Source organism: Centroberyx affinis, unplaced genomic scaffold (genome assembly GCF_046629955.1).
Source record: "Centroberyx affinis isolate AG114_WGS23_722 - 3 ecotype Tasmania unplaced genomic scaffold, CSIRO-AGI_Caff_v1 ptg000806l_1, whole genome shotgun sequence".
NCBI classification, from domain to species: Eukaryota; Metazoa; Chordata; class Actinopteri; order Beryciformes; family Berycidae; genus Centroberyx; species Centroberyx affinis.
Window position 1 is genome coordinate 224,112 of NW_027279409.1, and position 16,420 is coordinate 240,531.

General features: G+C 40.5%; 1 protein-coding gene across 2 annotated transcripts; it reads right to left on the minus strand.

Annotated features, from left to right (window-relative positions):
• Positions 1-13: 13 nt before the first annotated feature.
• Positions 14-16,390, minus strand: stx18 (syntaxin 18). Of its 2 annotated transcripts, none has more exons than XM_071520526.1 (11): positions 16,205-16,390; positions 5,650-5,717; positions 3,950-4,065; positions 3,491-3,568; positions 3,159-3,225; positions 2,943-3,051; positions 2,537-2,611; positions 1,839-1,897; positions 1,228-1,297; positions 1,065-1,145; positions 14-853 (listed from the first exon to the last, which is right to left on the minus strand). In XM_071520526.1, exons 1-11 carry the CDS (start codon positions 16,355-16,357, stop codon positions 758-760), a joined length of 972 nt encoding a protein of 323 aa, XP_071376627.1. In that variant the 5' UTR covers positions 16,358-16,390; the 3' UTR covers positions 14-757. The 2 variants fall into 2 exon arrangements, with proteins under 2 accessions (XP_071376627.1, XP_071376628.1); XM_071520527.1 differs by having other exon boundaries at positions 2,537-2,628; positions 2,960-3,051; positions 16,205-16,376.
• Positions 16,391-16,420: the final 30 nt, after the last annotated feature.

The window sequence follows — 16,420 nt, forward strand, 5'->3', positions numbered from 1 at the left end:
TAATTGAGAGTATTGCTTTTTTTTAATAGAATTTGAATGGTATGTCAGTATAGTTGTATAGCTGTGATAGACATCAAATAAACTGCTCTGCTGCTCATAACTGCTTGGAAAAGAAAACATTCTCAGGGTTCGGCAGTCAAGTATAATGTATTAGCAATTGAGGGACAAAAGTTTACAGTCCGTTTAAATACATGGGACTGCAAAGTCTTCAAAAACCATTTCTGTCAACATATCGCAGTCTACACAGTATCCTCTAGTGCATTGAAGTCAATTACAAGCAGATTAAGAGATCAACAGAAACCAGTATTTCTGTTTGTCAGTCACAGACGAGAATAGCTGCTGTCAATCAAACCATTATCAGACATTTTAGTGGTAGAAAGACTCTGATTGTCCATCCATACACACAGTTAAAGTGGACAGAGCACTTTATACAAAGCTAACAGCATGCTTCACTGCACAGGACATGTTCACAAGCCGGCCTCCAGTGGATGAAGTGCTCTTGTACATGGAAACTGCCCAGAAAGCGCTGGACCGCGATGAGGAATATTAAATAGTTAGGATCAGGGAGGGACGAGCTGACATGACGTGAAACACAAAATCTTCCTGGAGAACACTTGGAGATGTTCCACCCGGTCCAGCGTGCTGAATGGTGCCTTCTGTCTGAGCGTGTTCAATACTTTGTGATAACCAATATGTACCAAGGCCAGACAGACGTCACTTCCAGTGGCATAGAGTCCAAGCTGGCAGTTTACAGGCATTAGCTATCATACCAGTCCAGGAAGAGAAGAGAGAAAGAGCACATGACCAGGAAGAAGAGGATCCACACACGGAAGCCAGCGTTGTTTTTGATGGCCTTGTGATAGAAGGAGAGGTACAGAATCAAAGAGCAAAGTGACAACAGTTTACAGCTGTATTAAGGTATGATGGATTATACAGTATGTGAATGCAGGCAAAATAATGTTGGCCAAGTGAAACATCTAGCAAAGAACAGCATAATATATAAATTACATATACAAAATAGATAAATAGCCAGGGGCTGGTTGCTTCAATTTGGTGAATGTTACCTCTCGTATATCCTCATTGCCTTCTTTGACATTCTCTGTAGCTCCCACAACCAGCTGGTGAATACTATCTATCTCCGTTTCCTGTCAAGAGACAACACACAGCAATTAATTTGATGTACAACAAGTTGTGGATTGATGAAGTGATGTACGGAACTCAACTCACTTGCTGAAGGACTTTCTCTGCAAAGATCTCCTGGAGGCGAGAGATCTCCACAACCTTCCCCTCGATTTGCCTGGAGGACATGGAAGGCAAGCGTGAATATATCACATCAAAAGTAGTGTGCCTAGCATTCTTAAGCCTTCTCCAGATGGCATTAGTATTACCGGGGCAGGTCTGGTGTTTGGTAATTACTGCCTCCAGACGACAGGAATTTTATGCCATCCGGAACAAACATGTCGGTGATTTTCTCTGGCTATCCTGGTAAAAATTTTGTCTGCAAATGCCTACAGTACGTTGAGTTAACTCTGATGTCCTGGGGTCATTTTAATCCCGTCTGGATCGCCATCTGGTGTTTCATGCGATTATTGCTCACCTGACATTTTGATCACAAGGGCCAGACATTTAAAAAAGGGAAGCGCTATTGTGTAACACTGTCGCATGGGACTGTCCCTGGATTACCATGGTCCCCAGTGAATTAGATTACAGTCCAGATGACTGAAATGATGTGCTGATGTGCGTGGACAAAATCTAATTACTGACCTCTGGTAACACTAATGCTGTCCAGATTGGGCTTGCTAAAGGGTAAAGTAATAATAGTGGTGAGGGAAACTTACCTAACTTCATCCACCAGGCTGCTCATCTCACTGACCAACCTCTGGTTTTCCTGCTCAAACTAGACAGAAAGACACAAAACTAAAACATCATCATCAAAAACATATATGTAGATATCAAACATTTACCAAGACATAAAATTGATAATTCCAGCAATTGATTTGCTGAGTCAAGTTGGAAGCTGTTGTAAAATAATAATCACTTTAAAGCATCTTCTCATGGCTTATTGCTTAAATCTAGCAAGATGCCATATGGCAATACTATACAATCTGTGCTTGGAATATACTGCATGTTCTTATAGAGCCTCTATTATCTGAACCCCAAACCTCCATAGGGGTCACTCAACAAAAAGATAAAATTAGCTAAAATGTGTGCTAATGTGACAACATACTCCACTGATTCATTTTTGTAATGTCCATCTTGACAAATCCCTCTAGTCCAAATTAGACTGTACAACACATTTCAGAAAGCCTGCACATTTCACATTTTGAAGTTTCACTACATTCTAAATATTTTATTCTCCCTAACAACCTCCATTCTCGAGGGATTCAGTTAAGCAAGGTTCTACTGTACATCCCACATAAGACATCCTCTATGTACAGTTACACAACATGTTGTAAGCTCCTGTTAGTGGAGTAGATGGGACACATCTGAATCAAACAGCTATCTATCATGTATGATGAACGCTGCGGTCCCGCACCATCTGGATCTCCTCAGGAGAGAGCTCGTCCTCCATCCGGCCCTCCTCCCACAGGTTGACACTGTTGTCCAGGACCTCCGACACACTCCTCTCTACAGGAAAAGGACAAAGCAGAGGCCTTACAGTCATCACACTTCCACCAAAAACATCAACACTCACAGCACTTCCTTCATCACTCACTCCATTAATCACTTTGGTCATCTGAATCACTCATTTAGTCCCTCGCTGTTTGAGAGGAACCACGTAACCATTTAAACTACAACACTGCTGTTAAAGTAAGGAGCACAGACGGATTCCCATTGGAAACACTTTTTCACTTCACCATAATATACTGAGTGAGAAAAGACATTATTAAAAAGCACTCCAACACTAAAGCACTGACTGGGACAAGATGTTCTGTCCATACTGGCCTTGCTAACCTACCAGCACTCTCCTCCTTGGCAGCCTTCTCCTCTGTGGGCTCCACCTGCGGGTTCTTCTCCACCTTACTGTGGAGCTCTGGTTCCAGCCTCGACCTGACACCACGTTATCACACAGGCTTTTAGGTTGTTACAGCTCTAATATGTGATAATAAGAACTGTGAAGAAGGTACGCATAGATGTTGATCGTTGTGAGTACTCACAGTCTCTTCTTGTCCACCACTCTCTTGACTCTAATTGCCCTCTGCTCTGAGTACAGTTTACATACTCCTGAAAAACAATCAAAAGATGCACCTGCTGTTATCATGCAATCCTATTTCCTAAAATATACATTTCGTGAATCAGGGACCTGCAATGTAGTATGTGTGCAGCTCATGTTGAACCAATTCCACCATCCTGCTAGGCACACATTCATCTATTCTTCACTTAGTAGATGTCCTAAATAAACAAATGTCCGCACTCATAATAGTCCAGAGGACATGGCATCTGACATGTCAGGGCCTTGTCTGAATTGTGACGAGCGACATAAACTCACCTTTCAGATACATTTCAATGAGGTCCAGCACTGCCCCCCTATGCTCCTTTATCTGGGCTGATGTCACCTGCTTCTCAGCTGGGGGAGACAATAATAATAAATACATTCATACATATATTGTATATGCAAGACAATGCCAGCAAGGCTGTGTACTTTCCATTTCCATTATTATTTGTAAATCAAAGCAAATGAACTCTGCACACTGTCTGATGCTCCCATGGTGTATTTATTAACGCCTACGCTTCAAGTGTCTTCATCTAATGAAAAGTTACAGCAGTGTAGATGTTAATCAATGCAGTGTGGGAGCACTGGATAGTGTTCAGACTTTATTTGCTTTTATTTATTTAATTTTCTTTGTCCACCACCTGTGACTGAGGATTCCAATGTGCGTGTTTTCTGTGTTTTTCTCCATTACTATTTGAAAAACAGAGCAAATATAGCGCATATAGATATACACACCTTCATTGCGTAGCTGCTTGATGGCTTCAGAGCAGGTTCTCATGAAGATCTGAGCGTCTTGGTCAATCTGGTCTCGTTCGTTGTCTGTCATGCGGGTGAGGTCTGAAGAGATGAGACTGTAAAACACATCAAAAACTTTAGAGCATGTATCAGAAGTTTCATTTATTGAGGAGTTTTACCGAGGCTAACATTGTGGTCAGACAGGAAAGACTCTTTAGGCAATGTTTTATTCCAATAGTGTTCATGATAGAGGCATTCATCCTCGCTCACTTCCATGCAGTTGAGCCTTAATGTCTCCCTCTGCTGGACTTCTGAGGCACAATGACACTTCCCAACTATGAACATACAGGGTTTGGTGAAACAAAGAAAACACCAACATCAAGTCCCAGCACAGAGACAGTAGTGACTGTAATGGTGTGAAGGTGGATTTTCTGGCATGAAATCAAGCAAATCATTACAAAACGTACAAGGCAAAATCAAATCAGTATTAATGTCAACCAGTGAAATGAAAATAATGATGGTTTGTGAGTTGAATGGTGGGTGTATGTGTCTTGGCGACAGTGCTAGCCAAGTGTTCAAGGATGGTATTTGATTAAAGTTTTGAGAGAGTGGTGATAAAAAAATGAAGATGCAGAAATGAAATGTAATTCAAGCTGAACAAATGTCATCCTTTTATCATACTTGTGGCAACTTACTGGGAGCAATGTTTTTTTTTGTAATGGGTAGCATGTTAAGTTGTGGTCAAGACAACTGACAGAACTTTGTGTACAAGTTATCTTGGAAACTGCCCAGTTGCATCGAAAATGCCAAATAATATTCTATTACACAGCCACCATCACTGAGAAGCCTTATTGCTGGCTTTTATTTTGACCTTAGCCATACTTTGACTGAAATGATATGACCAACTACACTGATTCTATAAACATTTTGAATTAAATTCAGTTGCAATCGATAGTCCATAATTATTCTGTTGGGCAAAGCAAGAAAGTATGGAGAAAAACAGAAAAGTGATGAGAAAAATGGAAGACAGGAACAGCTAATAGAGAGACTGAAGGTAGAAGAGGCAAGGTTTTAAATATACCACCGATGGGAGCTTGATGCCTTTTCCCACCACTAAAGAACAGTCCACTCCACCCATACGCATCTGCAGTGTTTACTTAATGTGTTCTGTTAAAGCGTTATCAACTTAACAAAACATAGGCTGCTCCACACACCCATGTACACACCCACACCTATAAACACAGAGGGGCCTTGGAGAGAGGAAGGCCTGGATTAGTCCCAGGGCGTGATTTGCTCTTCACTTGGTTGCAGCTCAATTATTCCAGACAATTACACTGGAGCCTGCTGCTATAGACCACCCTACTCGCTGCTGTCCTTGTGCCAGCAGCCAGCCCCTGTAACACTGACTCAGGCACCCCCCCCCCCCCCCCACACACACACACACATACCCTGGAGTCACTCATTTGACTGTCCCATCAAATCAGCCCTGATTCCTGACCTCATCTGAATTGTGTCAGAATCCCTAGTCCCTAGTCCCAATGTCAGAAACCCTACAACACCTTTCTCTACAGCCTTGCAGTGTTTTACTGTTGTGTTCGTATTGGTGGATTGTTGCATAGTCTAGTAATCTAGTAATCCACAGGAAAAAAAACAAACAGAAAAACACAGTTCTAGTTGAAAAAGTGTTTGGAGAGGCTTACCTTCCGGCGTTCACATAATCTTTCCTGTGTTGTAGTAGAAAGTCTTTGAGTTTGGTGATGTTGGTGATCTGCCAAGAAGTGAGAAGATACATTACTAGACATCATTACCTTCATGTCAATGAGTCTCTTTAAATGCTGTGCCTCAGTTCGTCCTTTTTAGTATTATTATTTAGTATTCTCACCATGTCAACATGGTTTAAGAAAGAGTTTTTAGAAGTGTACCAGGAAACTATTTTCTCCCTACTACCTTTACGCAGAGCCAGAGTAAATGTGTGATTTAGTATTTATTGACTGTGACAGATGACCAATGTCGATCTATCTCTGTGTATTCTCAATGTTTACCTTTGACAATTCATTTACTCCAAGACATACCAAAATCAAACTTGCAATTTCCTCGTCAAACAGCTCTCATAAATAAAACCATGAGCTTCTCTATACAGAGCTCTGACAGAGCAATCTCTAATAAGCCTTAAATTCATGATCTGTTACTATTTATCACTGAGAAAATGTCCAAGTGTGTGTGTGCACAGGGAAACCAGAGGAAACTCGGTTCAATCCAATATTTGCTCCTGTAATTCAGTCAAACATTGAAAAAGGCCAAATTGCTTCCCTGTCCACAGAGTTGTGCTGGCAGGCTAGAGGTGTGTGTGGACATTCACACAGCGGGGTCTGTTAGATGCAGAAGAAGACAGAAGTCAGACAAGCAAAGGATTGAAAAGTGACACAATGGGTTTGACTGTGACAGAGACCTCTGAGCGTGGGAGATTATTTTGATAGCATAACGACGCTGTCTTCGACCTTCAGCCTTTTCAGTCTAACAACCCCAATTATCAAATTGCCTTGGCTGTAAGGCGTAACCTGGCCCCAGCCATCTAATAATGTCTCTAAAAACCCCTTCCTAGCGTCACGGCGACCTAAAAACGGTTTTGTTGACGTTTGAAAGATGACAAGTTTCTCACTGTTGAAAGAAGGTGTCAAGATAAACAGAGTCAAGCAATTTGTTAGAAACCTAGATCTCCTCCTCTGGCTCGGAAAGTGATTCAGTGATGTATGACACATATGCTTTGGGGCATATTCTAGCTCAGGCAAAGGCTGTTGAGACAAGTCGACCCTTGTAATAATACAATTATTTGAGGTCAAGAGTTAATTGTTTGTCAGAGCGCTTGAGCTTGGTGAGGAGTCAGGAGAGAAGAGAACCTTTCTAGTGGTTGAAAGACTTAAAAAAAAAAACATTGTCTGCGTTGTGTAGAGTCTCTGTGGATCTAAGACAAAACTCCAAAGAGAGCTCCTGTGTGTCTTATTGGTAGATGGGTAAAGTTTTCCCTGCCCACAGCCATAAAACTTCTTATAGTGTCCTAGGAGGTCTGGTGTTGGAAAGTAAAAGGTTATCTTCAAAAAATAGTTTGTCAAAAATGTTTACTTCCAGCAATGAAACTGCTCACGCAGTCATTAAAGTATGTATCTTACAGTCATGACATTATCATTGCAATCTTTTGGCAAATTTATTGTCAGTTTGCGAGTTTTATATTGAAATAATATATTAATATGTTATTTGTCAGTTAATTTAAGTTCTTGTGATTAATTTAAGAATTCTTGTGATAAGAATACAGCCTATTTATCTATAGACTATCTTCAATAATGACTTGATCATTCTGATTGTTGAAACAAGTAAAGGTGGCCTAACATTGGCAGTTCGTTAGTTCTCATGTCCTAAATGAAAATTTGCAAACCCCATAAATTAGATATGATGTATTTAATGTCATCTGCCTGTGAATGTATTTGAACAGTATCTTCCTGCCATGGGTCTCTTGAGAGGAGTCCAACTTCTAAGCCTTCGGATCCTAAAGAACAAGGCTGATTTAAAGACTGTCATGATGTGATCTGATAAAGCCTTCAACTCCCCATCCTCAAGGAAAACCAGCTCCACGGGCAATGTTGCTGTTTATAAGCCTGGAAAACCCCTGTGGGAGAAAATTTGGGAGTTTCAGTAATTTTTAGTTTTCGAAATCTTTCCTAGGCCCGCCACGAAGAATTTAATCTCTGACACAGCATGACTAATTTATCTTCTACTCTAAACTATATTTTCTGCTTGCAATTAGCGCTTGGCTATAAGCTTAAGTTATTTATGTACAAGGTATAGCTCACTACAGAAATGCATTCATGAACTACCTCTCCTTGACCAGCAGGCAGTGCTAAACCCACAGTATTGGAACGTGCTGAATCAGAGCGCAAATGAGTGGAGAGGAGTGGTGGGGTGGGGGGTGTGGGGTGGGGGGTGTCGCGAGTGCTGCTCTGGGGGTTGAGCTCTCTCCTGTGTGTATACATTGGAGCTCAGATTCCCAGCACAACCTCAAGGGTTTGCAGGGGGTCAGTGGGATCAATTGCTCTTGTAACTTAAGACTCTAAAGAGCAAGTAATTCCTCAACAATGAGGAAGGGGGTGGCCTTGTGCTTGTGGCTCACTGTGTGTGTGTGTGTGTGTGTGTGTGTGTGTGTGTGTGTGTGTGTGTGTGTGTGTGTGTGGGTACACATACGTGCAACTGTGTACGTGTGTGTGAGGGACAGCTTGCAGTGAAGGCAGAAGGAGACAGTCTGCCGGGCTACATCTAATCTCGTCATCATCAAGGACCCCCACTTTACCTCCTCACTTTCTCCTTCCCCCTGCTTCCCTCCAGCCCCGGCTGAGCCCAAACAAACCATCAGGGGGGATTATTATGAGGAAGAAAAGAGAAAAAGGCTTAGCTAGCAGATTTCTAAAGAGCTTGGCCGGCTCTTTGTTTTGTTAAATCCAGGTAACTGACAGAATTTGATAATGACTGCCCTGCCATGGTTTAAGTCACTGTGTGCCCTGACCAAGGGCTATCCATACTGAAGCTATGCCAGTTTGCTGTTAGATGTGTGGGCCTGCTACAGAAAGGATGCTTTAGAGGAGAAGACTACGCCACATGTTGATTTTATTATCATGTTTATGTCTGTGTCTCTAATGGCTTCACTTTTGTCTTTTTTTGTTTATGTGCATTTGGAGTTAGGATGCTGCAGTCAGTCAGCACAATAAACAAACAAATGGCACCATCAAACAAGACTTTTAAGAATATGTATGTATAGGGCCTTTGATCTATTTTGATATATTTTAAAGCTGTATTAATGTGTTTTGATTTTTACTGGAGTATGTATTTGGACTGAAACAGATAGTTGGCAGCAGTTGTATGTAACCTTATTATTTGTTAATTTTTGATTAAGCAAGTAACCATGGATACAAAATGTCCTAACGTATAAGGAGGGTGGCAGGAAGTGGCAACTTACACCATCTGCTGGTTGTGTTCAAAGAAAAAAATCACCTTTAATTTTCCCATAGGCGGCTTTTTAATAATTGATTATAAATTAGTAACAGCTATCATTCATTTTGCGATACTAAGGCACATCAGCTATGAGATTAAACTTGAGATAAACTAGATTAGATTTTTTGCAAAGGTATAACAGTATACAGATACTTGTACAAAAGAACTACACCCACAGCACTGTATGACCGTGTCACAACACTGAAGCAAGGGAGAGCAATCAAGATGGTGCAACGCTTCATGCCGGGTTGTTCCCATATATGTATGTAATGTATGTATGTATGTACACACTCCCATACAAATCCAAAGTATTTGACAAGCGAGCTAATGATGCCATCTTTGCCAATCAGAATTTCTAAATGCCCCGCTGCTTGAGATCACTGCAGTGGACTGTGGCAGTGACATGATCTGAATGAATCATGAATGAGTGAATGACTGGCTTTGTAGTCTGTTTTGAAAAAATCTCAATGAAAACTACACTACTGCATTTTGCCACAATGCCACGAGATCATTTAAAACGCTAGGATAACAATCAATTTCAGAGGAGATAGAGGTGTAACCGCACCTCATGATGTGTAATATGAACTGTGCAAACCATTCAATTCATTCCAATGGCCAGATTTGAACACAAACAACAGGAGGTGACATGACAACTTTCCCTCCCTATATCACTGATTGTAAAGTGTGGGATACTTTTTGGAAATTTGTTTTGTTTTGGGTTTTGGCAACAGCAAGGACCTTTGCATAGGGGAAAACCCATTCTCGCTTGATTCTAAATTTCAGGTTTGGTTTCAAAAAGACGAAAAACAAAATCATGTTGCATGTAGTAAGTACATCAATTTGAAACAGCATGATTGATTTCTGGTTTGCACAAAGCCACATCATTTGAGACACTGAAGAAAGCAGCTATAAGAAATGTGTATGCCTGGAAAGCAAAGACTTTTCAGCTGTTAGGGAAAACTCTCTCTTTGGACTCATGGATGCTAACAATATTGCAATACTCAAGCCTCATTGAAAGCAGAGGAAACAAGACTTGGGGAGTCTGTACCTCTAAGGCAAGCCACCAGACTAACTCCATCTGGCTTTGAAGCCAACTTTTTCTTTTGACCTCTGCCTTAAACAATGCTTTTCATCTAGAGGTTGAATGCTGACCACAACTAAGAGGCCAAAACATTATGTTGATTGTTGGTTATTATTATTATAAACAGCACTAGTGTCTGCCTTAGTTTCACTTGAGGCATTCAATAACAAAGTAAAATGACAATATGCACTTTATAGCACATACCTTATTCAGCTAACATCTATTCCTAATCTAGTATAAAATAAACACTACTGACTTTTAGAGTTGTCCCCTTTCCAAGCAGATTTTAATTGCATGTCTGTCATGATTAAGAGTCCCTGTATTTTTAAGTGCTTCAAAGTGAAAGCTCATTTTGTTCAGATTGCAGCCTAAATTGTATTGGTAGTATTTCAGTGATTGCAAATATACCCTAGGCCTAATCAATTATTACAAAATAATTTAGATTTGTCTAAAAAAAAAAAATTGTCTGCAGCTACTGCAGTAATCAATCCGCACATTGGCTTTAAATGAAGCCTAGTCTATGTGTCTATCCAGTTAAACTGCTTAGTCTGCAGAGTATCTGGTGTCCATCTCATGATTCAGAGTTTGACATCCATCTGCAGATCTGTGTTTCACCACTTATTCCTCATTTATTTTCATTTTTATGAAATGTGCAATAACATCTTTTGTTGCACGGGGGGAAAAAAATCTAATTGTGCTTAGTCCTGATAGCAGATGCCTCAAAATTCAATTTGCCTGGCCTTCTTGAGAAAACAGTGCAGAGATTAGGCCAACTGGTAAAGAGACCATTTAGCAGCACATTTAGCTCAGGGTGATCCCTGCAAATCACTACCCCATGGCAAACGTACAGCCTCAGTATAGCCTCGGCCTAGGTGCTTGTACTTGTGCATGTGAATCTGACTTCTCCTAAATCTCCTTTTAACTACGTGTTGTTCTAGTTTGTGACTTGGTGAGTGGACAGATAAAAAAGGAAAAGTTATTTTAACTGTCTGTGTAATGGAAAGATTATTCCACTTTTTTTCTACCAAAAGTAGCACTACTTTTATAACTGGAAATGCAACAAATTATTGATTATACACACTCACATACAGTTCTCACTAAGATGAGGCTTTAACTAGAATCTACACCAAAGTCTATGTAGCTGAGGGTCTCATGAGGGTTTTACTGTAGTACCACAAGGTCTGGATTTATTATTTCATTCATGAATGCAAGTAGTCTTGTTTGACCTGATTCTTAGAAATATTTGTTGGGTTTATGTAGCTTGGGGTATTTCTTCAATCTTTCAAGTAGGCTATTATTAGCTATTTAGGCTTCTACCCATAAATATAAACTTCTGCTAGAGGACTTGATCGACAATAACTTCAGAAATCAAGGACATGCCTGGCAAAACATTTCAGACGTAAGGCAAGATTTCCACAGCTGTACACTATACCCTAAGTGGTTGACATTTATGACCACTCATAAATGACATTGCTGTATAGCATCTGATTGCTGCTGTGGTGACTGTACGCCATTTGCCCGACATGACTTGTTAAACATGAGTGCTAAAAATCCACAAATGCTTTCCAGTTTCACCTGAATGCCAACACCCACAGGAACACGGGAAAACAAACAAGAACAAGAATTAACCTACAAACCTTAGCTGTCAATTCACAGTTCCAACTCTAAAATTACTGGTGTGTCCATTATTTATCCACGTTTTACATTCTATCCCAATGTAACTCAATAGGAACATATTTAATTTCCGACTTCATAATTTTCGACATTATTTGGGCCTGTGCGGTTTAGAATAATTCCCCATGGTTAGGCGATTTCAATCAAATTGTGAGTGTTATAGAATAATTTTTGACATTTTTTCGGACTCGCAAAGTTTACCATCATAAAAAAAAAAAAAAAAAAAAATCAAATTAACCAGAGTCTTCAAATTCAAACTCAATGTTTTGAGAATACATGAGCTTATCATTTCCATTTGAAGCTTTCTGTATGGAAGAACCCCACCAACAGCACATACTTTTAAGTGCTGGCTGATGGCCACACTTTTCATGGTTTCAAAGAAAACACTGTGAGAAGGAGCCAATTTAGGAATACCACTGCTGAAGGCACAGTGGGGTGCCAAGCGCTATTTTCTACACACAATTTAACAATTTTGGGGTGACCTCCTCCATTTAAACACGAGAAGGGCAGCATGCTGTGGAGAGAGAGGAGGTGAGCGGTGAAATGGAGATCACAGTGCCCCAAACCGACCCCTATGAGGTAAAAGATTCCCCTGACCAAACCCCACCCTGCAAACACTGGCCCTCTTATTAGTCAATCAAGCCTTTTTTGCATTGCTTCTAAAGATGTTACATTTCCCTGCTCACTGGGCTACATTTTGAGTGGAAAAAGCCTCATATGACCACTTTATATTTGTACACTTTGATGTTTTTTTTTTCTATTTTTGTGGAGCTTCAGTGGGAACTTGGAGAGAGTTATGCATGTCTTGAAGGGCACCCACATCTGTTGTGCATTAGGCGCCGGCCGTCAACATTGTTACTGGGGACCTAATTTAATATTTTCTCTGTTTTGATCTTCCACCTTTAATCACTGGCTCTTGGGAGGATCGGCTTTCCCCAAGAAATTGTTCGAGAGCCGAAAGAAAATGTTATTGCAGCATGTTTATGGAATCATACATGCGAAGAGAGGGCTCGCACAAAAAATGCTGCCTATCTCAAGTTGTACAGAGAGAAGAATGGACAGAGTTGGGGGGAGAGGTGGGTGAAAACCACAACATAACTGTAAGCAGTCAGGACATTCCAAACTCCCAATTTCAATTTCTCCAAACGCTGGTTCACTGAGATGTTTGGAGATGATATCTGGAGCGCAAGGGAGGCAGCGGTAGGGGGGAGGAGAGTAGAGGGCAGGCACCACAGGATAGGTTTGAGTTTCTTTGAATCAGCACCCCTGCTTTTATTAAACCACCATTTCTAATATCAATGCAACAGGGGTGCACAGAACATAACAAAAGCCCGGTTGTGCAGAGCTGCTGTGACTGGGCTTATGTCTCAGACCGAAGGTGGAGACATCAGGTACAGCTTAAAAGTCCTGACTCCCCTAGGGAAACACAGAATGGTTCTTCAAGGTGCCTTTGAAGGGGTTTGTGTTCATGATATTCACGTTAGGCCAATGACCTCTGGCTGCACACCAACACTGTATGCCACGGAGCTGAGCCTTTTACTGGCAAGTGGTCTCTCTCCTATTGTCAATCTGTGGTGATGTCTCCTTACACTCCTTCAAATTTCTTGAACTAATTAAAGACCAAGCCTAGGTCACACAAGGGAATTTTAATGCCGATTGTAAGCCTGATTGGGCTAGTCGGGAGTGGGGCACTCGGGCCCGACGGTTGGCACAGATCATCCTGTAGTGTGAACCGGCTCAAGACTGCTGACTCGGGCCATTTGGCATGACAAGATATTTTCCAACGTGTTTGAGTTTGTCGGGCCAAGTCTGTTCAGGCTTGCGTAGTGTGAAGCTCTTTTTTTTACAGTCTATGGTGTGAAGTGGTACAAGACTCACCAAGACTGAAATCTGAGAGTGACACTGGAAATAGCCAATGGGAGTTTAGCTCAAGAGGGGAAGAAAAAAGAATGAACCAGAAGAGAAATCACGTTTACACCCACTCAGGTAAACATGTAACATCAGCAAGATTTGTAACTCCACTCTTGATGCTATACAATTTCATTTGGAGGAATAAATGATCAAAAAAACATAGTTTTTGTTTGTTGTGAAATGATATGAAAGAATGATGTTTCCTCCTTGAAATCAAGCACGCAGCACACCAACAACGCATAAAATATAAAATATTCATCATGAAAGTAAAATATGCAGAGAATTTCTTATTCTCTTATAAAATTGTCCCACAGAGTTTTGCCTAAGCTGTAATAAATCTTAGCAATTATGCATAATATCAGTGTCATATACACCAGATTTATATGGCACTTACAGTGAAATGCAATAAAGTCATTATGAAAAACATGTAGGCTACTCAGCTATTATTATGCATATTTGATAGGCTTATGGAGTGTTGCTATCATACATCGCAGTCTTTATTCATGATTTGTACAGAGGCAGCTCTGTTTAAAGGACAGAAGGTGGAAAGATGTAGCTACAGGGTTTGATCCACACCAAAACAGCAGTGCCCAATAATAATCATAAGCATGAAAGCAGTGCTATCATTACTCAGTTGTTTTTATCATGTCTGAATTACAATTTAGAGTTGTCTGAATGAGAACACATTATCTCAAAGTAATTTTGAAAAACCTGGGCCAGCTGAAAATTGACCTGAATGTCAAGTCATGTTGTGAGAGAATAAGTAACGATTTCTTAATGATCACCATTTGCCTCATATATAGGCCTAAGCATTTATTTCCCCTTATGATCATTAATCACTTTCAACCACTTACATAATCATCTATACAACTGTCTTTCATGATCATTTATTGTTTTGTGTTCATGTTACCCTGCTAGAGGATGACCATTATTCTCTTGTCCTGTTTGACAATACTGACCTTTGTCTCATCTTACCTTAGCCTTATCTTAAACCAGCCAATTAGAGACTTGCACATCTTTCCTTTGTTCTAGTTTATACCGGTCTCCCACTTACTCCCTGCTGCAAGTTATCTCTGCGTGAAGGCCAAGTAGGCAGGCACTTGTTTGCTGCACTTCTCTATAACAGTGTGCAGCTATACTTTGTTACACATGATCTGACTCTCTATGCTGACCCATGAATGTATGCAATAAAGACGCTGTACACATGGACACTTCAAACTAGAGCTTAGCACTGGTTTCCTCAACAATTTGGTGCCGTGACCTGGATGACAACAGATCTTCGAAAGTGACTCTTTTCCTGACTGAAAAGAGACACCAGAGGTAAGGCATCCTGTTGAAAACCCCATTTTGTCACTGTGTGTGGTTGTAAGTCTGTGATTAGAGTTTTACTGACATGATCCAAACTTTTTTGACTGTCCACTGTATAGGCTTGATAACAATTTAAAGGAAGTTAACGGTACTATGAGAAAATTAAATGATGACATAAAATAAACGCAGTGTAGACTGGGAAACAATTTTCAAAGGTAGTTCCATGTACAGTCTCATTCTCGTACATGAGAAATAGGCCTAAATACAGAGTAGACGCAGAGTTGGTTTTTTTTTTATAAAAGGTACTTCACATACAGCTGCATTCTTCTGGTAATTATTCTAGTCTTTACATGGCAAAGAACATGAGCTCAAATATTACTCCTGAATGAGGTTCTGCAATCGTTTCTTGAAATCAAGTAAGATTATATAAAATTATGTTTGAGGACTATTAGGCCTCTAAAAACCTCCATGACACACACCTTGAAGACATGGAATCATCTCACAGTTATCTTTCACATGATACTAAATATATCCTTACTGAATCAATTCTACTGTCTAAAACATGAAGACTTGCAAACACAGGGGGCACATTTTGCATGATTATTTAGGCCTCTCTAGTATTATTGTAAAATAATATCAAATTATGCAAGACGAAGGGCTGACGCCCCTGCATAAACAGGGTCTCTACAGGAGGCTGCAACCAACAGACAAGACTAATGTAGAACAACGCAAGAATCAAGAGTCAAATAGAGCTGATTCTTGCATCAGCAGATCTACAGACTGACTAGAACTGCAATAATCCGATCCTACATGTAGCATCGTGACTAGCATTTCATTCATACTGCATACAGTACAGGGACCTACGTGTGCATGATTTACATAGGCTTTGCTAATTATGAATTATGAGAAGCTGTCTTTAATGCACTTATAGCTGCTAACACACTTAACTAAACGCACGCTTTGGTAGATTGTGACTCCGTGGTTAGGGAAAGTTTGAATATGTTTGCATAAGTCTGAATATCACACACTGAGCAAACGACCAAATGTTGCTTGAATTGCTCCCTGCATACCTGCCATAGGCGTACTATTGTTTCTAAAACAAGACACAAGTTCAACATTTCAGAAAACCTGGTGTTTTGGCTTTTATGTTAACGGTAACTTCATTCACAGACTACAAAAAAGGCTAATCGTGAAGTTTGTGTCAGCAGTAGCTAGCCTAGCTGGCTAGCTTGGAAAACACTTACCACCTCTTTCGCTTTGGGAGAGAATCCATTCTTGGGTCTGCTCCTCTTGAAAATCTCGTCTTTGGTAGAATCAAAGCCAACTCCTATAGCCTTGTTTCGGGTTTTTACAGTTTTGACACTGGCTTTGAACAGTAACGTTATATCAACAGCCATTTCTGTGTAGCTGAGTGCTACAGCTCCCGGCCGGACCACTGTAAACAAACTGACACGTCACCA

What these genes read in the sequence shown, in the direction of transcription:
- stx18 (XM_071520526.1), bottom strand. Translation starts at nt 16,357, where the DNA reads ATGGCTGTTGATATAACGTTACTGTTCAAAGCCAGTGTCAAAACTGTA. An exon ending in CAAGCAGCTACGCAATGAAG is followed by an intron (nt 3,569 to 3,949) that starts GTGTGTATATCT and finishes TGTCTCCCCCAG; the next exon opens with CTGAGAAGCAGGTGACATCA. An exon ending in CTGGTAGGTTAGCAAGGCCA is followed by an intron (nt 2,612 to 2,942) that starts GTATGGACAGAA and finishes AGTGTGTCGGAG; the next exon opens with GTCCTGGACAACAGTGTCAA.